General features: G+C 42.4%; 1 protein-coding gene across 8 annotated transcripts; it reads right to left on the bottom strand.

Annotated features, from left to right (window-relative positions):
* Positions 1-91: 91 nt before the first annotated feature.
* Positions 92-27842, bottom strand: MDH1B (malate dehydrogenase 1B). Of its 8 annotated transcripts, none has more exons than XM_059168264.1 (11): positions 27627-27842; positions 23249-23361; positions 20410-20544; positions 19727-19869; positions 17242-17738; positions 13900-14041; positions 12385-12548; positions 9269-9408; positions 8912-8963; positions 3130-3198; positions 92-2321 (listed from the first exon to the last, which is right to left on the bottom strand). In XM_059168264.1, exons 1-11 carry the CDS (start codon positions 27646-27648, stop codon positions 2281-2283), a joined length of 1518 nt encoding a protein of 505 aa, XP_059024247.1. In that variant the 5' UTR covers positions 27649-27842; the 3' UTR covers positions 92-2280. The 8 variants fall into 8 exon arrangements, with proteins under 8 accessions (XP_059024247.1, XP_059024248.1, XP_059024250.1 ...); XM_059168265.1 differs by having other exon boundaries at positions 3130-3195; XM_059168267.1 differs by lacking the exon at positions 9269-9408.
* Between the last annotated feature and the right edge of the window lies 1 nt (position 27843).

Genomic DNA, 27843 nt, shown 5'->3' with positions numbered 1-27843 from the left:
TTATGTATCACCGTACAAAACAGTGATATGCCCCCCAGACCACCCACCAGCACATGGGATTAGATTAGATCTAGCAAGATCCATGCCCTGGGTTTGGGCCTATTGTACATCCTAATAAAATCAGAGTTCTGTTAGGGTAATGGGACAGCGCTGTCGGGAGAGCAAGTAACAGTGCTTGCTATAGTTATAAGGACATAGACACTTAGCGTATATTTCTGTGATCAGTAATTACTTTATTCGCATACTGCTTCTATCTGAGTAATCTAAATTTTCTATGAATATTTTGCCCTCATGCCTTTATCATGACAGTTGTAATAATAGAGAGAAATTATTTTTAATAACCTCAAATTAAAGTTATTTCTAATAGGAAGACTGGACTTGAAATTTCCCAGTTTGGTCTGTTATTCACACCTGGCTGTTATGACAACTAGTGCATTAGCTGAAACAAAACAAAACTCTCTGATAGATGTTTCTGAAATGGTACCAGCATTATTTTTAAACAAATAGCAATCACTAATACTTTCCTTTTGGTGTAATTCCATATTTTATATTGAGACAAGTGTGTGATACTATGTGTAATGATTAATATCAATTTGTTGTGTGCTCCTATGGGAATTTATCCTAGAGTATCCTGGTCATCCTGTAGGGTTCAAACATACAATAGCTCATATTCATGCTGGAAAAAAAGCCTGCTGGGGCTGAATGTTTCCTACAATGTCTCTACAAAGGAGAAACTGCCCCTCTCTCTAGCCCCTTCTAGATGTCTACCTAGAGAAGCTGCTAACTATCTGAATGGTCAGGGCTCCCCCCACTGGAAAGTAGATCACTAAAGGGCAGGGCCACTGCCTCGAAAGGTGGTGGATCTTCATAGTTATATTCTCTATTCTGGCTTTGCCATCTGGTTTCTGCTGGTACATGATTGGCATACTGGATTCAAGGGGGAAGAAACAAGAAGCTTTGCTTGGGTTTCTTGGTCTGAGTCACATTTTCTAATCTAGCTCAGTTTTACCATAGAGAAGCCCTATATGTGGAGGAGTGACCACCACCTGCCCAGCGATGTGTAGAGCACCACTGACTTCCATCCAGTTAATGCTCTCTGTGGCCATACTCCCTTGAGGATACCACAAGCAGAGGCAGGGGAAATGGTAGGATCAGGTCACAAAACCTTACCCAAAGTCCTTAACACCGACAGATACTAAGTTTTCTTTACAATAACATCAAATGGGGTCCTGACTTTGGAAACAAGCAAGTTAGTCACAGTTTTGAACCATAATGGTGCAGAAGCAAGGAAGGAGCATCTGAAAATTTCCTGAATTTTCAGAAAGTAATTTGTACTGTGAACGCTATTTAAACTACAGAGAAAGTACAGAGATCAGCAGTTTTTAAAGCAACTCCTGGGCTCTCAAAAGTTCCTAATTGGCATTTGTAAAACATTCTATTAGCTTGAAAATATATGAACATATTGGTTTGACTACTACTACTTTAATAAACACTATAATTTTTACTTAAACTATATAATTATATGGTAAAAATATTATGCTTTCCTTTGAAAAATCCATTTATTCAGGCCACATCTGGTGTCAAGAAACAGAAACCTATTCCATCTGAGCTAAAGTAAAAGCATGATTTATTATAAAGATAATTATCCCAAGTAAATCCTAGAAGAAAGAATACACAGCCAGACTTTATGAAACTGGTGAATCTGACCAGCTCTGAAGACCTCACAGCAATACTGTATGGCTCTTTCTAAGTCACTGCCTTTACCATGATCCAGATACCAATTTACTCAGTCATTTTTCTCAGTGCCAGTTGTTTGACACCATGAGAGAAATCTAAATCTAAATCTGAATGGTTCCCCTCGAGTAAGGTGTGTTCATTCTAGCCCAATCAGTTGAAACCAAGGGGGTGAGAACAGCTGAGCAAAGATGGCCATTCTTGTCCCTGCCTTAGGCATGGCCTCTGGGGGGGAAGGAGGCTCTCTTAGAAGCATGTTCAGGCAAGGATGCATTGACTGACCATTGTTTTTAATGTAGTTTAAAAAAAAAAAAAGACAATTGACACCAAACTATATGAGAAAATAGGACAATAAGCAAAACTGTGAGTGGATTCAGGTAACCCAAAATGATTGAACTCACTTTTTTGTGTGTGCACTGTCACTATTATTGTCTAGCATAACATTATCTAAGGTAGAAGCCAATCTTTTAAACTATTCTTCCCTAGATACAGGCACTCATGGGTCTTTCCATATGTACTACAACACCAAATATCTTTATGGTTGGTCTAATTTGTTTGTTGCTCTTCCACACTTTTGTCTTCAGAATCTGTAAAAGGAGAAGAATGAAAAGGTGTAACTATTTAAAAATCCATTAGTAACCTGTGTTTTTTTTTTTTTTAACTAGATTTACATTTTCTCTCCTCTTTCTCCTATTTCCTGGTTTCCTGCATTCAATCTCATTCAGCTGAGGGAGTGTGTGTGTGTGAGGGAGTGTGTGTCTATGAGGGACATCAAACCACAAGACTATCAGATCTTTTACATAAAGCAAATCTTAATTCTGGCCTCTCTCCTGACCTTAATCTATTTCTACATGAAGTGTTGTTTGGTTCCTTTGTTTCCATTCTGAATCTTGTAGCTACATATTTCCATTTCTGCTCTTGGCCCTGCTTCTTGTCTATGTACCAATTCTAATTCCCCAAAGTTAACCCCACTCCAAAGCCCATCATTCTATACATTTTCAGAATGGAAGGTGCCATGGATTTGTTCATTTTATTGGATATTCAAATAAGAGTGTTGGAGCCGTGAGTGAATATCCTGAATGGTCAATCCCAAAGAAGTCTGCATCAGCCTGATTTTCAAAATATACCATGACAACTAAGTTATAGACTTTGAAAATCTAGAGTTGCAGATATATGTTTCCATTTCCTTACTTATTCATTCTGAAGGATTCAGTTGCCATTGACATAGCCCTGATTATAAATGAAGAAAGGGAGGTTCCAAAAATGTCAGCAAGCAAAGCTGGGGATGTGGGTGGGGGGAGAGTTTGATTATATCTGGGGGCCATTTGATCTCTTCTACCCAGTTCTATTAATAGAATAAGAAAAGACTAGTTAATGTTTTGTTTCCCCACCTACCATTTATGGCTTCTTGACCAAAAGGCTTTTCAGAAGTGGGTTGAGGAGTCAGATCTAAAAGATTCACTGCTGGAAATAGAGAAAGGGCAGAACAGAGATTTTAGGATCTAAAGTACATTGATTTTTGAAGTTAGTGTCATTTTCTCCTATCCTGTTCCTTCCACGCCAAGTTCTTCTGAATGTCTTGTTCTTGGGGAGCTGCAAGATGCCCGATCACTTGTATATGGAGTTTTGAGAACTGGACTATGTTCATTTGACGACAACATTATTCTCTAAGACTGAACAACATGAGTCATGACCATTAGCACTACCGAGATGGTTTGTGATTCGATTGACTTAGTGTCTGACATAACCAGGATCTTTTTCGTCATCTTTGATTAGATCAGAACACATTCTATCTTTATATTCTGAAATCAAAATAAGCTAAAACATACTGGATTTAGAATATAACTAACAACGATGAAATGTTCTAGGTCAGTATTTTTCAAACTTTATTGACCATAACTCACAGTAAAAAGTGCATTTTATAGGGGCACCTGGGTGGCTTAGTTGATTAAGCATCTGCCTTTAGCTCAGGTCGTGATCCCAGGGTCCTGGGATTGAGACCCACATTGTGCTCCCTACTCAGTGGGGAGTCTCCTTCTCCTTTTCGTTCTCCCTCTGTTCTCTCCCTCTCTCAAGTGAATAAAAAGATCTTTTAAAACATGCATTTTACATTATAGTCCAGTATGTGCACTTGTGTGCTTACAATAAAACAGAAGAAGTTACATGAAATAGAACTTACCCTTTTCTTGTTTTTTCTACTCATCTTTGGTTTTCTATTGTATGCTAGTGCATTGGGGAAAAAAAAATCTGGTCTTCTCACTTACTCTTTTCTTATCACTTTTATTCCAGTTCAAGGAAAAAATGCCAGTTGTTAAACTGGTTTCATCACCTACAATTTTTTTTTCTTTTGTTTTAATAGGCTCCATAAGTAGCATAGAGCCCAGCATGGGTCTTGAATTCACAACCCTGAGATCAAGGCCTGAGCTGAGATCAAAAGTGAGATGCTCAACTGAGCCGTCAGCTGCCCCACCCACAACATTTTTTTATGACCCACTGAGCCCAGTGTGGAAAGCACTATCAAGTGATATTTGAGTCTAATGCTCATTCAACATGCAGCCTCTCAAACAACCTGAAATCAGCCCCATTTTCTCTACTTTATTACCACTAATGTTCATTTGTCTGTGTAAGATTATGTCTTAGTAAAGGGTCTAAGAATCTAACGTTTTAACTAACAACATGGATCATTCTGATGCCTGAACTTTGGAATACATACTCTACTTGGCTCTTTTTCAACCATGCTGGAAAGATGCCCATCACCTTGGTCATGACAGATCTGACAGTTTTTTTCTCAGTTCTCTTACCAGGGCCTTGGAGCCCTCAGTTGTTTCCTTGAGTATTGCTCAATACCAGCTGGGCCAACTGGAACAACAGTGCGGCCACCCAGATACCTAGAGATACTGTCTGACTGGACCTCTTTAAGTACCTATTCTGTCTGGGACTGAGCTCAACACAGTCCTCCAGGCAGTGATTTGGGCGACTCCATCATCCTCTAGGGGGCCAACGAGAAAGCAAGATTAGTTCTCTAAGCCTGACGGCATCCATTTCATGCTTGTCTCACCACCTACCAGCCATGTTGCTGAGCTCTCAAGCAACCAAACTGGATGACCTCCCCATGCCTCTTCCAGTCCTACTCATCCTTTCAGGATCCTCTGTTCTATCCAAGTGACTCCATTTATTGTCTTCTCAATACAGCTTTAGATTGCCTCAAGTTCACACCTCTGGTCGCCTGAAATGCTTCCTCTGCCCATGTGTCTCCTCCTGGTGGGGCACATTTCACAGCTTCTCTTACTCCACCTGCGGGTTTCTTTTCCACTATGACGTGAGTAATTCCTACTCATCCTTCCAGACTCATGTACAAGCTCCCATGTCCCTTGTACTTGAAAGCCTTTCCTAACCTTGTTGTCCCTGTCAGGAGAGCCCCAATGTGGTTCAGTTATACCTGGACCTCTCTCTACATACTACTTCTTTCTCAACAGGGTAGGGTTTTTGTTTGTTTGTTTGTTTTTAAAGATTTTATTTATTTATTTGACAGACAGAGATCACATGTAGGCAGAGAGGCAGGCAGAGATAGAGGAAGGGAAGCAGGCTCCCTACCGAGCAGAGAACCCAACGTGAGGCTCCATCCTAGGACTCTGAGATCAGGACCTGAGCCTAAGGCAGAGGCTTTAACCCACTGAGCCACCCAGGCGCCCCTGTTTGTTTTTAAAGATTTTATTTATTTATTTGTCAGAGAGAATGAGAGACAGACAGAGAGAGAGAGGGGGGCAGGCAGAGGAAGAAGCAGGCTTCCTACTGAGCAAGAAGCCCTATGCGGAGCTCCACCCAGCTCCCTGGGATCATGACCTAAGCTGAAGGCAGACACTGAACTGACTGAGCCAACCAGGCGTCCCTTTAAGGGAAAAAAAAAAAATTTACTTATTTATTTGAAAGAGAGAGTGAGTGAGCCAGCATGAGCAGGGGGAGAAGGGGGGGGAAGGGGGTAGAGTGAGAAGCAGACTCCCTGCTAAGCAGGGCTCCTGATGTGGGCTTGATCCAGGACCTTGGGATCATGACCTGAGCCATAGGCAGATGCTTAACCAACTGAGCCACCCAGGCACCCCTAAACAGGGTAGTTTTTGATTGGCTTTGCTGTTTCCTATGCTAGATGGTGAGCACCTTGAGAGCAAGAACAATGTTTGATTTCCATTCATGTCCCTAGGACCTAATGCTGTTTCTTTCTTTCTTTCCATTGTGCTAAAACATGTAACATGAAATCTACCTTTTAAACATGTTTTTTCAGTGTACAGCACAATAAATTGTACTGTATATGTATGTATACATTGTTGTACAATAGATCTCTAGAATATTTTCACCTTCTGTGTAAGAACCAGTAGTTTCTTCTATTTTTTTTTTTTTTAAAGATTTTATTTATTTATTTGACAGAAAGGAAGATCACAAGTAGGCAGAGAGAGAGGGGGAAGCAGGCTCCCTGCAGAGTAGAGAGCCTGATTCGGGGCTTGATCCCAGGAACCTGAGATCATGACCTGAGCTGAAGGCAGAGGCTTAACCCATTGAGCCACCCAGGCGACCCAGAACCACTAGTTTCTGGATAAATCAATGATCATTTGATTACTTTTAGCCATCTTAAGTCCCAACTAGATCTGAAGATATGACTAAGTCTTCTCCTTCGTATATTACAACTCTCTTTTCCTTATGCATTTCTGTATTATTTATTATATATTCTCTTTCCTTTTGATCTGTCTTGCTTTGTTTTATTGAAATTTTTAATTCATTGTATATCCTGGCATTTACTTCTTTGTATTCTCAGGGCTCCTTTCTCCAGACATGTCTTGGGGCTATAACTCTGTCATTTTGTCCCCAGTGTCTGTCACAGTGATCAGCATACAGAAAGTACTCAATGAATATCTGGTAATTTCCTCCAAGATTTTTTTTTTAAGATTTTATTTATTTATTTGACAGAGAGAGATCACAAGTAGGCAGAGGGAGGCAGAGAGAGAGAGAAGAGGAAGCAGGCTCCCTGCTGAGCAGAGAGCCCAATGCGGGGCTCAATCCCAGGACCCTGGGTTCATGACCTGAGCCGAAGGCAGAGGCTTTAACCCACTGAGCCACCCAGGCGCCCCTTCCTCCAAGATTTTAATAGATTTTAAATATGACCTGGTTGTTTAATATAGGATGAGAGTTACAAAAGACTTAATTCCTACCTTGCGGCTAATAGATGGTCAAATTCCTTTCTTCGAAATTTAGTGTTAAGCTTTGGATTATAAAGGACATTTTTTTTTTTCAACTGATATACCTATCATCTGAGACTCTTTGATTTTCCTGGTCATTGTATGAGGTAGGTAAGGTGGTCTTTTCATAGCTTTTGGCTAAGTCAGTCTCTTAAAGTCAAGAAATTAAGTATTAAATTAAGCAAAAAGATTAAACAAACCTCATGCATGAATCATCTCATTGATATGCTAATAAGTAGAGATCTCCAAACTGTGCAAAATTCTGATTATTTTCAATGCTCTGATCTTGGAATCTCTGGAACAGTGCTTTGGGCAAGGTCTGAAGATAACAGAATCAAGATTGATCGATCTATCTAGCTAGCTAGCTAGCTATTTAGGTATCTATAACTTGAACTTTGTTAATGAAAATGGCATAAAATCGGGTTATTCTTTTTCATCAGACCCTCTATAATGCAAGATTATGGAAAATTTAGGATTAACTACCAGTCAAAGGAGTCAAATTTAGACTGACTGCTTTAGAGCCCATTCTCAGAAAAGGAATTTGCAGCTCTCCTCTGCAAAAGCAGGAAGCCGCACAGAGGGCTTCTAAACTCTGGAGATAAAAGAGTTCCAGTGAAAACCAACTGCTCTTCAGACTTCTGTGTCTGTGCCCTTGGATTCCATGCTGCTTTGGCCTTTATTTCCTTTGGCCCATTCCCAGTGAGTTGACCACTAGGCAGAACAAGATCTGAATTCCCAAAGCCCATCCTCTGCCTTAAACATCTTTTCCTCTAGGTCTGGTCTCTCTGTCCTTTCCACACTGCCATATTTGACCTCACTTAAACCCTCTCTGGTCCTGACCAAGGTCAGTCTGCTGTCTCCTACCAGGTTCTTTTTACCAGTTAATTCATTCTGAGAGGCAGCAACTATTTTGATTGAGTGGAATCTATAACATACTTGTTAAATATTTTCAATATTTAGAGATTAAAGAAAGATGATAGAACTTCCTTATGAGTTTAGGATTAAAGAAGGTGCCAGTGAGAAAAATAAGCTTATTAAAATGTATTTTTTAAGTGAACTAAAAGTAAATGGAATGTTATGGGTTGCATTGTGTTCCCAGAAAGATGTGTTGGGAATCCCAATCCTTGATACCTATGAATTTGACCTTATTTGAAAATAGGGTTTTAGTAGATTTAACCAAGTTATGATGGGGTCGTACTGGATTGCGATGACTGGTGTCCTTTTAAGGAGAAGAAACAAGACACCCACAGAGAGAAGACCAGCACATGAAGACAGAGGCAGAGACTGGCGTGATGCAGCCATAGCCCAGGACACCAAACACTACCAGCAGAAGAGGCAGGGAAGGGTGCTTCCCTAGAGCCATCTGAGAGACCATGTCCCGGCCAACACTTGGATTTAGGTCTGCTAATCTCACCTGTTCGCTAGAGATTAAGTTTCTATTGTTGAAGCTACCCAGCTGGTCGTCATTTGTTACAGCAGGTCTGGGACATGAATACATACGTTACACATACATTTATAAGGTCATTGTGTTTTTAAGAAGGGATTTCTTCAGCATTCTTATGAGATGTTTTATTTTGAAGGACACATTGACCTTGGCAGTTTATTTTGTCAGAAATTTCGTTTAAAAGTGATAAAACGTGGATTATAATGATCAATATTCAATAGCAATTCAGTTTTAACAATTTTTTTAATTTTTGAAAATATTTTATTTACTTATTTGAGGGAGACAAGATCTTAAGAGCGAGAGGGAGCACAGCATCAGGGTGGGGCGAGAGGGAGAGGGAGAAGCAGTCTCCTTGTCAGAGGAAGCTTGACGTGAATCCCAGTACCTGGGATCATGACATGAGCCAAAGGCAGGTGCTAATCAACTGAGCCACCCAAGTGCCCCAACAAATATTTTAATAGTCTTTTAGTAGCAGCTCAATAAAATATCACATTGAAAAGGTTACCTGATTGATAGGGCTGAAAACTGATCAAATCTCCAAGTGCAACAAGTTTCTCCTGTTGAAAAATTTTAGAATCAGAGAAGTAAATGACCACAATTGCTAACTTAATCCATCTTCAATAGAAAAATATTCTGCGTCTTGATTTTTAAGTAACCAACAAATATTTTTAACATGCCACACATTATGTAATGTAATGAGTAGGGTCTTCTGTTGATTTCTTCAAGCTCCTATTGCCTCCTGATTGTTTTTAGGAAGAGGATATAAATTGAACCTACAGAAATTCAGTGTATGCCTTAGCCCAGAGGAATCAGTTTACGGTCATTATCAAAGTCATCACTCTTGTATCTATTTGGACATTACCTGAATGAGATCACTTGTCATTCTGGTCATTATTGGTTCACTGATTTCAATATCTTTGAGATCTGTAAGAGCTACCCAAGTTCCATTCTCAAATTTTACAGGCATAGAAAAGACGATCCCTTCAGGAATACCAAACTGGCCTGTAGTAAGCAAATAGAAAGCAAGGCAAAACAGAAGCGCTCAAAACAGTAAACCCATCATGTAAAACATTGTAGAAAAGGACAGAGATCGTACATGATTTTTACTGGTAATGGTGAACTAAATTTTTGAGAATTCCTTTCCCAGGAGGATTCAAACATTTAACCTAGAAATATTGCCTGAGCATCTCTCCCAGTTCGGACAGCTCTCTCCTTCGTTACCCTCTGAAAGGAGAACTACAGTTCCCTCTCGTTACCCCTCTGTTCCCCCTCATTTGGTTCAGACCCCCTGCCTCTACCTCGGGGGCTCATGCAGTCTTTCTCTTCCATTTCCTCTGGACTCCTTTTGTCTGCTCCCTAGGGCCTTCCCTTTCCCCCTCAGTAGCCTAAGACCCCAAGTCATTTGTCCAGCTGGCCCTGCGCTCTTCTAGCCCGCTGTGGTGGTCCCATAGCTACAGTGTGAGGCTGGGGTGGGAGGGAGAAGGGGTTGGGGAAGCTGATGATTGCCCAGCAGCTTCCAGGGCCCAGTTTGGATGTGTTCCAAATAAAAAGATGGACAATACTTACTACTAACTAAGCAGCATTCAGATGCAGTTGCCCCCCACTGCCTTTTGTGCCTCAATCAAACAAGAAAATTATTCTTGCCATTTTAGTCATCTAAAATGCTGTCTGTAGAACAAAAATGTGAAGATAATGAACAAACCAGGACCTAAAAGGCCTTTCCTTAAAGGGCTTCTGTGGTTCTCTGCTCACTCTCTTTTTTATCTATAAAGAACCAACCTTATGGGTGGACAACATAGAGAGTATAACTACACGGTTTCAGGGAGCCAGGGATTACCTGCTCTTTGCCTCCAATACTGCACTGTTTATTGGTAAACTACTACAGAGATTAATTAAACTGTTAGCAAATAAAGATAAGGTTTTAAATGCCTATTACACTAAAAAGGTAACATACTGATTTGATTCACCTTATTCATTAAAAGCATGCCCATATACCTTGCTGCAACTGAAACAAGATTTGCTGAGTGTCTAACTGTGAAGGAAGACCCAGCCAGAGCCCTGCCCCCAGGGTGTATGCACTCTAATGGAGGGACTTACACAATGAACCACACCACCAATAAGGGGGCTGGAATGTGCTCCCTGACAGAGGAACAAAATGCTGTTCATGTACAGAGGAGAGATAGATGACTTCTGACTTGGGGGATTTGGAGAGATTTCCTTGATCTGCATGGTTAGCCCTGGAATAAAAGGCAGGATGGTGGCTCCACTAATAACATAAGGAACACAAGAGGCGGATTGAATGGAGAGGAAAGATAATGAGTTTGGTTTGATATATGTCTGTCTGAGGTGACCACATGATGTTCAGGTGGCAGTGTGAAGAGAGGCTGAGGCAGGAAGCTTCAGCAGTGAATGAGTTTACACAGGGAGAAAGTAAACACAATGGAAGAGATGTTTTAGATGGAGCCCAGAACCCAGAACATCATCTCTTCTCACATTCCTGCACTTCAAAAACGGTTAAAGTCCCCTGAAATAGTTTTTAGCAGATGAAAGCAGGGAGGCTGTAAAAATACATCTTCAATGAAGACATGTAAATGGCTATCAGACACATGAAAACATGTTCATCATCACTAGCCATCAGGGAGATTCAAATTAAAACCACATTGAGATATCACCTTACACCAGTTAGAATGACCAAAATTAGCAAGACAGGAAACAACGTGTGTTGGAGAGGATGTGGAGAAAGGGGAACTCTCTTACACTGTTGGTGGGAATGCAAGTTGGTCCAGCCACTTTGGAGAACAGTGTGGAGATTCCTTAAGAAGTTAAAAATAGAGCTACCCTATGGCCCTGCAATTGCACTACTGGGTATTTACCCCAAAGATACAGGTGTAGTGACAAGAAGGGCCATCTGTACCCCAGTGTTTATAGCAGCAATGGCCACGGTCGCCAAACTGTGGAAAGAACCAAGATGCCCTTCAACGGACAAATGGATAAGGAAGATGTGGTCCATATACACTATGGAGTATTATGCCTCCATCAGAAAGGATGAATACCCAACTTTTGTAGCAACATGGACGGGATGGAAGAGATTATGCTGAGTGAAATAAGTCAAGCAGGGAGAGTCAATTATCATATGGTTTCACTTATTTGTGGAGCAAAAGAAATAACATGGAGGACATGGGGAGATGGAGAGGAGAAGGGAGTTGAGGGAAATTGGAAGGGGAGGTGAACCATGAGAGACTATGGACTCTGAAAAACAATCTGAGGGTTTTGAAGGGGTGGGGAGTGGGAGGTTGGGGAGCCTGGTGGTGGGTATTATGGAAAGCACATACTGCATGTGCACATAGAGCACTGGGTGTGGTGCATAAACAATGAATTCTGTTACACTGAAAAGAAATTAAATTAAAAAAAATATATACAGTATTTGCAGCTAGAGAGCAAGCTTTCCATGCTCCCACTGGTGCCCTAAGGTCTGCATCCTGATGTGCCCTTCATATCCTGACCCCACACCTTAGCCACTGTGGCCCCTGCGGGATGTTCTTCCCACACTAGTCTGTCAGGTCAACACTACTCAGACTGAAGGCTTCCTGGGGGGCCACCACTTTATTGAAGTCTGTGCTGACTCTTCCTGCTGTCTCCCTAAAACCGACCTTGCTTTCCCTTCCTCAGCTGGGATACAGTGAGAACAGCTCAGTGGAACTTGGGTTTTCGTAGCTGGCTCTTCTTCCCTCTGCTCTAGGTCTCCTGAAGGCAGCAGCGCTGTGCCTGTTCCCTGTGCACTCACACAAAACATCACAGAATTTCTGAATGGATGAGTGAGTGAATGAATGAATACGTACATGAATATGAAACTGTGGAAATCCAACAGCTTACAGACCAGGTAAGGCAGAAGGTGGGGACACAGAAGCAGGAGCACAGGTATACACGGAGGTCTGAAAGTAGTACCAGATAAAAACAAACCAACCAACCCAGATTTACCTTCACTTAGTACTCCTAAAGACACGATCTCCCCAGGCGGCGAGCCATGGTACCAGTATTTCAATGTAGTAGCTATACTGTGCGCAGCTAAGATGGCTCCAAATTGTTTTCCTGTGGCTGTCAGCTTTTTAAGAGTTTCTACGTATTGTCTGTTTACCCACTCACTGTAAAGAAAGAAAGAAATGAATTTACGAGGGAGGGAGGAATGGGAATGAAGCAATGCTCCTTGGGCCAATGGATCTCAGTAGAAGAAATCATCTCCATAAAGGAGAAATATGACGTCCTGTGCACCTTCCTTCTTCAACATTCTTCAATCCTATAAAAGGTCAATCGAAAAGTAATGAAATATCACAGAAAGGAATCCTGAAGTGTCAAGTGAAAAACAAATGAAATATCGGAACACAGAAAAAGTAGTCAGACTCCAAGAACAGTTACTCCCGTTACAAAGAATTTATTTTATGCAGATGTTATCTTGGAACCAGTGGTATCCTTTATCCTAAAGAAAATGATATCCTAACACATTGAATTATGCACAGTGAGAACTGGGGAAATAACCAAGTCGTTGTTATCATCTCAAGTTCAAATTCAGGGAGTCGTCCAGCTGATAAAGGGCTGTTCCTCCTGAGCCAGCGCCTACAGCTCCAGGAGACACTGCCTTTACCCAAAGGAAACAGGTACCAGGGGGGTGGGCTTGGCGGCACACCATTTCTGAGCATGGAAAAAGTATCCCTGGCCTGAGGAAGGGGCAATGGACAGGAAGTGTTACAGCTGGAAAGGGGCTGCAAAGCTTAGAAAGAGGCTTCAGAGCTGCTCCTTCCCTTCTCTCCTCCCCTGCCCTGTCATAAAGATGGTGCTGACTGCGGTCGGGGGAGGGGCCTTGGGGCTGTACCAAGCCATTTCATCTCCCTAACGACCCTGTAAGACCCAGACTATGAGACCATTTCCATTTTGCAGATGAAAAACCTGAGGCACAGAGAGGTTACATAACATCTCTAAAGTCACACAGCTAAGAAGTAGCTGCTTGAGAATCCCAACCCAAGCGGCTTGGTTCTAGAGATCGTGCTCTTTCCCCGGTCCTCAGTCCTGCCTCTCCTGGAGCAGAATGTCCAGCATGGCCAGGGCCCGCTCACTGTCTTAATTCCTTATTCTCGAAAATGTTTCCACCAATTTCAATTTGGATACATGTCTCTCTCTCTCTGTGTTAAATAAGACTCATTTTGCATATGCTTGCTTTAGAGATAAATTTAAAGGACTATGTGAGCTACTTTAGGGATACTCTGAAATATAAAAATTCATAATAGTAAAATCAAATAAATTGGATGTGGGGATTGGCCAGTTGTGATTCTGTGAAATTTTCTGTATCTTCAATAGAGCACATAAACAAAGGTGATTATGAACAATGCCAGTGTCACATCATTGTGGTACAAAGACTTCTAAGATGATTTAAAGAATTATAACAATCATTCTATATGTCTCCAGCATTGTTAGTATACCTCACTTAAAAATATACCTTACCTATCAAAAATCAAGCTCAAAACAGGGCGTGAATAGTTAGGAGGTCCCCAAATAGCACTCTCATATCTGTAAATCCTGGCTTTTCTCAGATCGATGTAGTTGTTTCCACTAATATTACCCCAAACTATCACATTTTTGATGCCTGCGAAGAAAAAGAAATTTAAAATTAACATAATAATGTGCATGCATAGAAAAAAATGACCTGTACTCTATTTTTTGTTTTAGGGTTGATCTTTTTGCTGTAAAATGATCTACGTTTATGCTTCCCCCGAACGTACAAATGACATGGATGATTTCTTGGATCATCAGGGATTGGCAATTCCTAATCATGGTCATGTGTAGACCATATAAGTGAGTTCAAGAAATACTGAAATGCTCCCTGGAAGACATTGCTACTGAAAATTATACTACTGGTGTGGTCCTAATGTAAACCCTCTGCTTAGAGTGTTTAGAACTTTTTATCTGCTTTGGTTCTGACGAAGAGTTCTTGATTCTAGCCTGGAATAGAAATTTGGTCAAATCCCTTAAGACCTGGATGGGTTTCATTTCCTTGCAGAAGGAAGGCGTTATAACGAGAGGACCCCAGGAACATTCTAATCAATAAGTAATTGAATTAGATTCTGTGTGTGAGGCATTTTGAGTGGAAGGTTTAGAAGGAAACACATCACCCCAACTCCTTGCAGCATTCTGGGGGTGGAGGGAAGCAGGTAAGAAAGCAACTACTGTACAAAGTGATATGTACTGTGAAGGAAAATAAGAGAATAGGGGTTAGAAAGAAATAGGGATTAAAATCTCTATGATTCTAAAGCTGTGGATCTTCTAGGAATGGTGTAACTGCAGTGATAAGAAGTCATTTTATTGGTTTGTTAACTTATTTATTTGCTTGAAGACTATCCAAAGTCTAACCACTTCCTACGGTGGAGATTAAATTCTCTACTGCTATGCATGAGGTAAGATTGCTGTGTGGTTTCAAGTAATGAAATATCCTTTCTGACTTGGCTTATCTAGGAGTTCACTTTTCTCAGACAATAACAAGTTGAGGTAGGCAGTAACACTGGTGGTTGCTCAGCAGCTCAAAGATGCTATTCTCTTGGCCTGCCCCTCATGGTCCTAAAACAGCTGCAGCAGCTCCAAGTATCACATTCGCACACGGTTGTGTTCAAAGGCAGGCAGTAGGGAAAAGAATTTTTCTTGTCAGACTTCAGGCTCTATATAGCTCTGCTAGAGAAAATCATAGTGGACATCTGCTGTTTTCCCTCCTAACATTGCTTCCTACTGCTTTTCTTTAACAGCATCCCGGTTTTCCTTTAAATAACTACCCTTTCTCAATTTCAGTCCATATGGCTTGGGGTGGGGCTGTTCTTATCCCTCAGGTCTATCAATAGGCATGAGTCCCAGATTCCAGACTCCTGGCCATGACAATTGATTTGGAGATGGGCAAATGGCCCAAGCCTGGCCAATGAGATATTATTTTGCTACTTTTGTGCACTCGAGAGAGCAAGCCCTCTTTCTCCAGGGGTAAGCTCAAGCTCAGCCATGAATGCATGAGTCTGGAAACACCAGTGGCCAATTTGCCGCTTCATACAGAGAGCCTGACTGAGAATCAAACCAGTGCTGAGGAAAGTAGAACAGAGTAATAGATCAAGAGAGAGCACAAGTCAGTCCTGCTGTCGTCAGTGGAGCCTCAGCATCCACCTATGCCTGAAGAAAAGCTCTCTCTCTGACTAACCTCTTTGAGTGGACTTGCTGTCACTCGCAACAGAGTTTCAACCAACCCAGTGCACATGGTCTGATGTCACACATAACAGGGTTATATGTGAACAAAACTCAAGGGATATCCTGGAAAGATCTGTTACCTTCTTGGGATCTGGGCTCTTCCCTGAATGACTCTCCTTGACGTCAAGGAGACATCATTGGTGTTAGTTCCCCTTGCTCCACTGGCGTTGTTGGCTGTGCTCTGCAGACCATTCCCACTGACTGCTGTCCCTCCAAAGCCTCTCTTTCCTTTACCCAACATTTTTCCATTTCTCTTTCTTCTGCTTCTCATATGCTTATTGGCTTTGGGTACAGGAGAGCATACAATTTATGGCACCACCAGGCCCATATGAGAGCAGCTTTCTGGTTGAAAGTCCCCACCTTGTTTTAAATTTTGTAACACTGCCTCTTCTTGGCACTTTGATGTCATATCAGACATATCAGAAATCTTTTGTGATAAAGCAGTGTCTACATACCTGTATGTAAGGTTGGCACAGAGATAAAATGATTAGAAAATGTTTCTTTTTTTCCTACTGAAAAATTTTATAGTAATTTGGCTAGGGTAATCACTGGTCCTGGGGGTGAGGCACTGAAGATCTGTATGCGAGAATACCAGCAGAGATGGTTCTTGGGCCTCACTGTAAAGCAATGGGTGAAACAGTTCTTGCTATAATGTGTTAGGGGCTCCCCGAAGCCCTTTATAGCCCTGAATTAGAGCATGCCAGGCTCACATTTCATTGTCTCCCCATTGTCTTGAGGGAATGCCTTGTACCTCCCTGCGTTCTCAATGGGCTTTTTTGCACCTGCTCCATCTCAAGGCACCGACACCTAACATCTTTGTTGAAGATGATAAGTGTTTTCCAATACAGCACTCCCCTTTTAAATACAATAATCCATTTTCTGATCTAGTCTCATCCTCATGAGGTTCTGATGTCTACCAGTTCCAAGACTAATTGGGGCCAGAGGCTGATCAGATAGCAGGACCCCGCGAACAAGTTTAATAACCTTGCATTGTTACATGGGTGGGGAGTGGGGTGAGGCCACTTAAACACATCCCTGACGATTTTTTTTAAAGATTTTTTTAAAACATGGATTACCTTAGTTGATTATTATTATGAAAAATTGAAATATTAGGTTTCAAATTATAACATGAAAAATGGAAATCTTATTATAGTAAACATTGGTTTAATTTTTTAAATGATGGACAAAGTCAGCCTATCAGGAAAAACTGTAAGGAAAAAATGTTCGCACTGTAGGCAAATCACACAGTAGGGAGTTCTTTGTATCTGCTTCATACTTTCTATTCCAAATATCTAGAATGTCTAGAATAATCCTAAGGGGCATGTTCCTAGCAGATTTGAAATCACATTGTTGAAAAATAGAAACAGGGGGCACCTAGGTGGCTCAGTGGATTAAAGCCTCTGTCTTCGGCTGAGGTCATAATCCCAGGGTACTGGGATCCAGCCCCGCATCGGGCTCTCTTCTCAGCAGGGAGCCTGCTCTCTCTGCCTACTTGTATTCTGTCTGTCAAATAAATAAATATAATCTTAAAAAAAAAAATAGAATCAGAAACAGAAGATCACTCACACGAGGGGGTTGTTCTTAGTTTTCTGGCCAGTGCAGCTCTAGCTTGGCCTTCCACACCCAGTGCCACGGCGATGATGTTGTGGGCCACATTTGGGGCGTATCTCATAAGCAGAAATGTTTTAAGATTCACAAATGTTTTTCCTCCCACAATAACTCTGACAGAATCGTGAGCATTTTTCTCGATCAGGTATCCATAGAGCCTACACGGAGGAAGCCGGCTTCGAATGCAGTCCTCTAGACTGTACACCTCCCCGTCAGTGTTCTCATCCAGGATGATGATCACGTGGGCCTGGCGGAAGGCGTCCTCCACTTGGGTGCAGATGGAGATGCTCCGGAGCAAGGGGGCCACCAGGTCCCGCATCTCTGTCATGATAATGTGGAGATCTTCTTCTGCCTGCTTATTGCCAAGTAGATTCAGGCTAATTTCCGTGTGCATTCCAAATACTTCGCCACTTGTCAAGATGGGAATTAGGTTGTAGCAGACACGACCAGATGCACTAATAAAAACGCAAAGCCGGATTATGAACAGTTAAATCTTTTGTTCCTGCTAAGCCTTTATTCTTAATAGATATTTCTGCAGGTCCATTAATAGGGTGGTTTACTATCTTAAATAGACATAGACTTTTTAAGGCAAGAAAGCAAAAGTTGAGCAAAAAAGTGCTTGCTACTAATCCCTTGCTCTGGCCATCTGAAAACAATCCCCAAATAAGAAATGTACTTGCTTAAAAAGACTTCAAATAAAATAGAATATGGAGAAAGCAACATTTAAAAGAAGGGTTTCATAGTACTTTAATTACATATTTACATTTTCTTAGAAAAAGTCAAGGAAATAACAAGTTTTATTTAACCATAGCTCTTTCCTACTTTATACTTTCATCTATAAAGTCATGACATTTTTTGGGGAGAGGACTGTCTTTTCTAAATCCTTGTAAAGAAGCCTAGGATCAGCCTAGGCTAGGTATCATGTATCTGTACCCACAACTCAGCAAGTATCTGGGTACTCTATAGCTTGGCTACCAATCGACAGGTGTAATCAGCCTGATGGGAGTTTGGAAATGCATCTGGGCATTTTTGAATTTCACAGTGGGTTTAGGGAAGGGTTCAATGAAGGTGTCATCTGTATCTGTACCATTTTAATCACTTAAAAATATCTAAAGGAGATGTAATATTTATTAAATCTGGGTGTGAGGTTCATGTTGTACAATGAGGTACATCATTCCTAATTCTTTTCTGTATTGAACTATTTCATAACAAATAATTTCCCAAAGAAGCATTATGTTAGGATACATGCAGGTGTAGTAAGAAAGAAGGGCAGTGTGTGAGAGACACAGTGAGGGCTGGGGGGGGAGAGAGAGAGCAAAAGGACAGCAAAGGACACCGAGAGAGAGAGAGAGAGAGAGAGGGAGTGCAGAGACAGAAGGTGCTAATGGAGGTGTGCCCAAGACTGAATGCGGTGAGAAGCAAGAGATAAAAAAAAGGAAGAAGGAGCAAAACTGAGGTGTAGTAATAAACCCTGACAGGTTTGCTTTCTGTTTTTTATAAGTTTTGATTGCTGAGGAGGTATCCGCTTCAAAGATGTCTACGTGTAATAAATGCACTGCCAGCCACACCACTATGGCGCTAGGGGTCCTCCCACTCTGGGGCTCCATTGTTTTAGACATCTCCGATGTCAATAACCAGCCAGCTGGACCACCTGTTTTTTTCTCTTTCCAAGCTGTAAGTTTCCACTCCTAAGTTTTAAATTCAGCAATATACAGTGAGCCCACCAAACCTAAGTCCCCCACTCTCAACCCCAATAAAAGCAAAGCCCCAGGCCCACGTGGGCTCACATGTTCTCTCTCTCTGTCTGTCTGTCTGTCTCTCCCCACCAGTGACTTCACTGTGTGGCTTCAGGGGTGCCATGTCATTTCCAGGATGTATAGGTAACAAACCCCCTTTCCCCATGTTTCCTGATGGTTATTGCTAAGGGGGTCTTGCAAACGTAGTAAGAACCACGGGCTGGTCCCGCCACACACTGGTTACTGAGGCCGGCACTCAACAGGAGGATAGCCCTAGCAAGTGGGAAAGAGTGGGAGGGCAGCAGGCAGTGCGACCAGAGTGGGGCGAGGAGAAAGAGAGCGAGGGAATGGGAGGGAGGGGGGCACGGCGAAGAGCAAGAAGGCCAGCAGCAGATAGCATGAGACACACAGAATGAGGGGACAAGAGATAAGGACAGGGTTATCAACGGAATGATCTTTGCTATACGGTTGCTCCTAGATTTCATACGTGTGTGTATATATACACATACCTATAACCTAAAACTTAAATATGCAGCTATATTGGGGGATATACATGTAGATACTCACATATCTATACATGCACATATCTACACATATGGATCTCAAATTTGAGATTCAGATGTTCTTCCACCATGGATTGAATCCCTTATTATTGTCCTTTCTAAATAACACCCAATCTCATGAGTCCTGGAGTTCGACTGTCCCACCTGGTGATCCAAACCTGCAAAGGCTGGATGAGGTCTTTCCTGGTTTCTTCCTCCAGTTCTTTCTCCTTATGTGTCTCCAGGTTCTCTTGGGCAATTAACTTCATCAGCTCAGTGGTCATGCTAGAGGTGACACCATAGTAAAGCTAAATATTAGGAAAGAAAATGTCAAGACTGACAATGATCATGATGGAAAGTTCTTGTTGAAAGCCAGAACAGAATAGAGAGAGCACTAGAGGGTACTATGTTAAGCAAAACAAATCAGCCAGAGAAAGACAATTATCATATGATCTCTCTGATATGAGGACTTTGAGAGGTGGGGTGGGAGGGTCCTGAGGGATAGGGAGGGAAACAATGAAACAATATGGGGCCAGGGAGGGAGACAAACCATGAGAGACTCTTAATGTCGGGAAACAAACTGAGGGTTGCTGGGGGGTGGCGAGAAGGATAGGGGGGCGGGGTTATGGGCATTGGGGAGGGTATGTGCTATGGTGAGTGCTGTGAAGGGTGTAAGAGAGATGATTCACAGACCTGTACCCCTGAAGCAAATAATACATTATATGTTAATTAAAAATATGAAAAAAAAGAGAAGAGAACAGAGAGAATACTTTGGAAAGCAAGACATTTGAGGAAGACATGAGAGGATGGTAAAGTTTTGAGCAGACAAACAAAATTAATCCATATACCTGGGCATATTCCAGGAATTCATTATATCCTCCCAAAAGCAACCCCTTTCCTCCACGATCCAACAGCTCTCTCCAAATGATGGGGGACTTTTTGTGATTCCACTTATTCTTTTCACACAGATCTTTTAACCACTCCTATTGAATGATATTCCAAGAGAAGTCATCCATTGAATCTGTCTCAGAATTCGGTTCCATACTGCAAATTCAGACACAAACTACCTTGTCCCCCCCCCCCACCACTGAATATACATAATAAAATTTAGATATCTTTACACTATAAAATGTAAATAGAGAAATGAGTGGTGAATGAAATAACTAATTAATCAAATACGAAATACTTCTTCAAATTTGTTGACCAGGTAAAGGTACTTAAAGTTGCTTTCTTTGCTGAGGAGACCGGGAATGCAAGTGGTTGGACAAAGTGATGGTTCATGTTAAATGAAACAGAAATGCCAGACCACCACACAAGACAGTGCGAGAAGGAATCAGAAAGCTTAGAAAAATAGGCATGCTGGAGTGGATATGCTACTATGGAAGACTAGAAACCTACTAGTCCATTACATTCTCCAGAAGAGCCTGAAGAATGACCACATTCATTTTGATGAATGTGGTCAAAAGGACATTAAAAGGACTGCTGTCTATCCTAGGCCAGAGCTATTGAGGAACATGCTCAACATGGACTCCCCAGCGGAATCAAGGAGGCTGAAATAAAAGAGGCTGGGCCAGTGCCCACCAGAGGACATCTATTGTGAAAAAACACGGGAAAATCCAGCAGATAAAATCTCTTTGCTAAGGCACAATGGGCTCACAAAAGAGACAGAGGTTATACCACAGCCCTAGCGAACAAGCCACCACTCACCAAAAGCTGATCGAGCCACTGTTGCGGTTAAGTGCCCAATGTGCTGGCAACAGAGACCAACACTGACTCCCTGATAATGGCACTACCCTTCAAAGACACTAACCAGCCTCTTAGTGGCAAGCTGATTGCATTTCACCCCTTCCATCCTAGAAAGGGCAGTGATTCATCTTGACTGGAATCAACATAGATTCTGGGCAAAGACCTACTTTTTATGTTTATAGGGTTTGACTAGCACCCTGCTCAAGAGCTTATAAAATGTTCAACCTAGCAACATGGGATTCTGTATAACATCACTTTGAACCACTTTGGAGTAAAGCACGTGTGGGATTGGGCATGTAACCATGGGAAGCACTGGCCCTATCATATTTTACATCACCCTGTGGCCTGAGAGAGGGATAGGACTGTCCACTGAAGGTGCTCAGAGGTTGCTGCCTTATAAGGATAAAGCACTGTCTTTCGGGATGCAATATACACCTCGATTCAGTATAGTGCTTTCCCCACGAGGTGAAACACATGAATCCAGGAACTGAGGGATGGAATTAAGAGTGATCCTGTTTACTCCCAGTGACCCACTTGGGGAATTTGTGCTTCCCCAAACCCACTTAACTCTAGCTTCTATGGATCTGGAGATTTGAAATTCCAGAGGTGCAAGGGTATTTCTATCAGGAAGAGTTCCTTCCATTAAACGTTAAGCTATGGCTACCGTTTGGTCACTTTGAGCTCCTACACCAAGAGACAACAGTCAAGGAAAGGGAGTTACCATCTTGGAAGGAGTACTTGGCCCTGCTGATCAGGGACATGTGGGCAGGCATCTAGGTGAGCCACTGGGGCATCCTTAGTACTGCCTTGCTCAATTTTGACAGCAAGTGTACACTTGCTACAGTCACATCCAATCACAGCCTGGGAAACTAGGACTCAGACCCCTGAAGATACAGGGGTACCTATACCTAGACCAGAAGAGGGGGAGGGGGATTGACACTGGATCATAGATAAGAACAGTGATGAGTGTCAGTTACAGCCCTAAAATGATATGCAGTAGAGACTATGGTTGGTTCCTTTCACTGACTATCCTCTTGTCAAGTGTCCCCAGCGAAAGACACCAACCAGAAACCCAGAAGAGCTGTTCCCAGATGGTGTGAACTTATATGGAGCATGTAGATCCAAAAGACACAACAACTGGTGAGCTATAGCAGATCCTGTCATATGTCATTCAGATTCCCCCTTTATGACTGAGACACTCATTCCCTGGGTCACACGATGGCTCAGTGCTGAGTCTCTTTCCAGGAAATGACCTCAGAGAGCTTCCCTGGCCTAGTGTTAAGTCCCCTGCCCAGAAGCAGCCTGCATCCAAGGACTGTTAGTTGTGTCAGTACAAAAGCTCTGCTCCCTTGTCTGTATTTGAGGGATCTCTGAAGGGCCACCCCAGCTTCAGAGGTCCGGGCTGGCGGAGCCCTCTGCCACAGCACCACAGTGGTTCAACCTCTCCCACTGTACAGCTCTGCTGCCCTCATTCCTTCCCACGGCATGGTTCCCAAGGGTACCCCCCCCCCCCGTAAAGGAAACTCCTTCCCCAAAATCTCTGTCTGTTTGTGGGGGAACACAGTCCCAAAGAAGGGTATTTCAAATAAGCAAGTGCTTCATGTAAGAAATCAAATGGAGAATGAAATGTTAACCTATTAATATAATTAACTAATTATATTAACCTATTAATATAGGTTACCTGGATTCTTGGGAGAAAAAAACAGCTAAATTTATTCTACTGATTGATTAGGGCCTCATTTGTTTTACTAGGTGTGAGGAAAAAAAAACACATAATGTTCTGAGACTGCTAAGTAGGAATTAATTTTATTAGTGTTAAAATATCAGTAGAACATGATATCCATTATTGGAGGTCCATCTGATACACTGGCTAATATTTCATTAAATCAAAACACATTTTTGTAGAGTGTGTGAGTTTAACAAACAACAAAGGCTTCTTACCTCCCAAACCTGAGGATGCTGTGTAATTTTATGTACCCGAAAATCAGGAAGATTCTTTTGTAAGTAGTCTGCTAGGAGTTCTGCTTTAGCATAATATGGGCAATCTGCTCTACCTAAAAGAGTTCAAATTTGCAACATTTCCTTATATCACACAGAAACCATCATGTAGTTATAAGTATTTGTCAAATAATTATAGAACTAATCATACAGTTATGATACATTTTATAACATAGAATTATAGTATAAACTGCCACCATATAAACTTCTGGTTTTTATAACAGTAGTAAAAATAAAATTATCTCATAGGAGGTCAAAATCTTAAGTAATAAAATGTGGAAAGAAGAAAAGGCTACTGGATATTTACTCTCCTCCAGTAGTATGCTAGACTTCACATTCTCTAAAGGGCTGCCATGCTACTAACTAAGCATGAACTACGAATAATGACCTACTCATTAGTAGCCACTAAAAGGCAAGGGGTGAGGGGAGGAGTGGTGGTTAAATCACATGTAGATTTGATATGTGTTGTGGGGAGTGGTATAGTGGGGCCGGGGAAGAGAAGCTGAGGGAGAGAAAAAGGTCTGGGATAATTCCTAATTTCTGGCTTGGGTAGATGATCCTGCACTTACTGGACAGAAGTCACAGGTAAGACGTTTAATTACAGACAAGTGCAGCTGGAGGTGTGTGCAGTCTATCTAAGTGGATATGCTCAGCAGGTAGCTGTACCTATCAGTCTGAAGTACAGGACCCATGCAAGGGCCTCAGAGACATATTTTGCAGCCATCAACATGCAGGAAGATAAAGCCACCAGAGCAGATGGATTGGATATCTGATGGGAGTCGGGGGGACAGAACCCCTCTGCAACAGTCTTCCCCAGTTACTCCCAGTCATGAGTTCTTCCACTTCATAGCGACTTCTAAATCATCAGCCCTCTCAACCACTCCCTGTCTGTTGGCCTCCCTGTTTAGTTCAAATCCATGGCTCATGAATTCAAACCACACTCTGGCTCATGTTTTAAATTATCTTGCCCCACTATGTTTCTGGCAAATCAGCTTGGTAAAAGCCTCTCTCCCCAGATGAACACAGTTACCTGCCCTTTCTGTGTCTCGGCACCCCTGGAGAAACATGGTAGAAGCCAGCAGAGAGGTGCCATTATGAATTCATGGTCACCAGCCTCAACTGGCCTTCAACTCTGCCTGGAGAGCCTTCTGTTTTCCTCATCAGCCCTCTCTTCTGTTCTCCACAATTTCCATTCCAAACGTGGCCCCCTTCTTGCAAACCTCCTCCTTCTCTCCATTTTCCCACACTGTCAGAGGAGATAAACTTGCTTTCTGCTTTATAAAACCAAAACCAAATCAGGGACGCCTGGGTGGCTCAGTGGTTTAAGTGTCTGCCTTCGGCTTAGGTCATGACACCAGGGTTCTGGGATCAAGTCCCGCATTGGGCTCCTTGCTAAGTGGGGAGCCTGCTTCTCCCCTGCCCGCTGCTCTCCTGGCGTGTGCTCTCTTCCTCCCTCTAACATAATAAATAAATAAAAATCTTGAAAAAAAAGAGTGATCTAAAAACAAAACCAAGTCATACAAAATGTCATCATTTGGGGAATCCCCTAACCTCCTGCTATCCTACCTTCAAGGCTTTTCTGCATCTGGACTCATCCTTTCCTTCCTTCTCCTATTCTTAGAAGGCAGCGTCTACCTCCTGTTCAGCTCTAACCTCACCACGTAGGCACTAAACCCCACCCTCTTCCTCCCTCAGAACTGCCGCCAACTCTGCTTAATTGGTCAACAACTCTTTTACCATCTTATCCCTATTCCTTTTTTTTTTTTTTAAAGATTTATTTATTTGTTTGTTTGACAGAGCTAGAGATCACAAGTAGGCAGAGAGGCAGGCAGAGAGAGAGAGAGAGGGGGAAGCAGGCTCCCTGCTGAGCAGTGAGCCCCATGAGGGGCTTGATTCCAGTACCTGAGATCATGACCTGAGCCGAAGGCAGAAGCTTAACCCACTGAGCCACCCAGGTGCCCCCATCTTATCCCTATTCTTAATGGTCCTTTGCCATCCTATTGAATACAGTCAAGTGACATTTATATTTCTCCCGTCTTAAGAAACAAAAAGTGTGTGTCCCTCTCTAGCTATTGTGTTCCACCTGTCTTCTTGTATTAAAACTTCTCGAGAAATTTCTCTAAACTCGCCATGCCCAGTTCTCAATGTTCATTTACCTCCCATCCCCCTGCAACCTGGCTTTCGCCACAGTGAGGACCTCCACGTCACTCCATCCAATGGATCCATTTTGATCCTTTTCTTGCAGACGTTTGCTTGTTGGCATTTGCCTTCTTCCACCTTTCTGACACACCCACAATGTTGGGTTCATTCTTCAGGTTTTCATCCTACTTTTCTGCTCATTCTCACTATACTTTGTAGGTTCTTGTTCCTTTATCGATCTACTAAAAGGTTAGCATTCCTCAAAGAATCTGCATACTCTCTGCCTTCTTCCTGGCTGACCTCCATTTCCTGGGTTCAAGTGGCAATCTGCACACCCAGTTTTGAGCTCTCGCCTTACTTAGATGTTTAAACCTCCCTGTATTTTTCTATCTCCCTCTGAATGTCTCATAGGCCCTCAGCATATCTAGGGTAGATTTTGCCACAGCTCCCCCACTAAATTTGTTCCTTCTCTTATGTTCTTTATGTTCAGTTATTTAAGAGAATTAGGGATATCCAGAGTATTAAGCCTACTTTTCCACTTTTTTTTTTTTTTTTTTAATGACTCATCAGCCCATTTTCCCAAACCACTGGTTGGAAATAATTTTAATTCTTTCTTTTCCCTTGCCTTCCTCCAGCCAATCAGACATTTAGTTCTATGAATTCAGCCTCCCTAATATCTCTCCAGTCCACTCAATTCCTTCCATTTTCATTGCCTACCATCCTAGGCCAGGCCACCACTATCTCCTTTCTGGACTATTGCAACTAACTGGGGTCTTGGCATCTGATCTTTGTTTTTCCATAGAGAACAACATTCAAATAAAATGCAAATTTGATTATGTCCTCTCCTTCCAAAAACACCTTCTATGTACCTTGGATAAAGTCTGGAACACTGAACATGGCTCATAAGAATCTATATCTAATTCTGGCTTCAGCCTATGATACTCTCTTTCTTGTACCCTTTGCTACAATCCTACTAAATCTATTTCCATTTTCTAGCTTTTCTCATTCCAACCCCAGTCCCTGCCACGTATCCGTTAATCACTCTCTTCTTCCCTACCTCCTTTCCAGTAGGTAACTCTGCTTGAAGATCTACTCTTAAAAAACCACTCCCTCTGGGAAGGCTTTGCCTGACTAAAGGCCCCTGCTACTGCTCCTATAGAAACCTCTGCCACTGGCCCATATACAACATTCTTTGTATGTGCCTGTATCGCTGCCTTCCCAACATATAGTCAGTCAGGGCTCAAAAATGTTCTTCTGAATGAATAAAGATGCAAAGGAAATAGATTTCTAGGCAGAAGGGAGATGTCAATTGCGTTAATGCATCAGAAAGTTCCAGTTAGGACCGGACAGCTTCTGTAAAAGCCATTGGTGGCTCTGGTGAAGGTCATTTCTGACAGGAGGCAGAAGTAGAAGCCAGATTCAGTGGAAGAAGTACTTGAAGATATTAAAGCAGTCTACTCTTTCAGGAAACTTGCTGAGAAGGAACGGAGGCAGGTACAATAGCCTGTTGTTTTTACTAAAACCCTTTAGTGGTTTTCGGGATGCCAGTGACATTTTCCATCCTTTTCCTCCATTTGCTGACAAAGATGGGCTTTCCAAAATGCAAACCCAATAAAGATATACTCTTGCTTAAGGAATTTTTAAGACTCGTCATTGCTTTCAGTTGAAACACTTTTGTTTGGTGCACTTTAAGTGCAAGGATCTGCCTGCTTCTCCCATTCTGGCCCTAGATCCAGTCACTTCCTCCATATCTAGTTCCTCCATTAGGCTATGAGACTTATAGCCTCTGTGCCTTTCTCTGGAATGGTCTCCCCATCCCAAACCTTCAAAAATCAGCTCCTGAAACACCTCCCAGAGCCCTGTGCACATCAGCCTCATTTCGTTAATTACAGTAAATCAAAATTACTTGTTTACATGTTTCTGTACTCCGTGAGACTGAAAGTTCCTCGAGGGCCCGGGTATATCTTCCCCTCACTGTGTCCCCAGTGTCCGGGAGTGCTTTGCACAGGACCCTGCCCAATAAGCATCTTTAAATAAATGCATAAGAAGCCTGGGGTGGTCCATATAGAGGTTGGAGTTGCAAAACAAAAGGCAGTTAAGAAGATCACTGCCCAGAGACCACAGGGGGTGAGTAGTTGTCGATGTTTTGAGCGAACCACGGGCGGACGTGGGGACCACTCACCCGCAAGCACGAATTTGGCCATTTTAAATCCACGACCCACCGGCAACAACCGCGGCTCGGCGGTTTCCTGGCAACCACGGCGTGGCGCAGGCGCACTCTGAAGCTGAGCGCAGGGTCTGGGACCCTGCCAGAGAGGCTAGGTGTTGGGGCACGCGATCATACATTGTCTTTAAAAGCTTCATGCTTTTCCCTATCCCTGAACCCAAGGAAACTAGTC

This window comes from Mustela lutreola, chromosome 3 (assembly GCF_030435805.1).
Source record: "Mustela lutreola isolate mMusLut2 chromosome 3, mMusLut2.pri, whole genome shotgun sequence".
In the NCBI taxonomy this organism is placed as follows: domain Eukaryota; kingdom Metazoa; phylum Chordata; class Mammalia; order Carnivora; family Mustelidae; genus Mustela; species Mustela lutreola.
The sequence above is the reverse complement of the archived record's forward strand: the minus strand, read 5'-3'. Positions and strand labels throughout refer to the sequence as shown.

Bases quoted from the DNA above. Each gene is read 5' to 3' on its own strand.
- MDH1B (XM_059168264.1), bottom strand. From the start codon at position 27,648: ATGGCCAAATTCGTGCTTGCGG. The intron at 12,549-13,899 runs GTAAGGTATATT...CTTTCTTTACAG, and splicing joins TTGAGCTTGATTTTTGATAG to TGAGTGGGTAAACAGACAAT. The intron at 9,409-12,384 runs GTAAATCTGGGT...TGCTTACTACAG, and splicing joins TTTAGGAGTACTAAGTGAAG to GCCAGTTTGGTATTCCTGAA.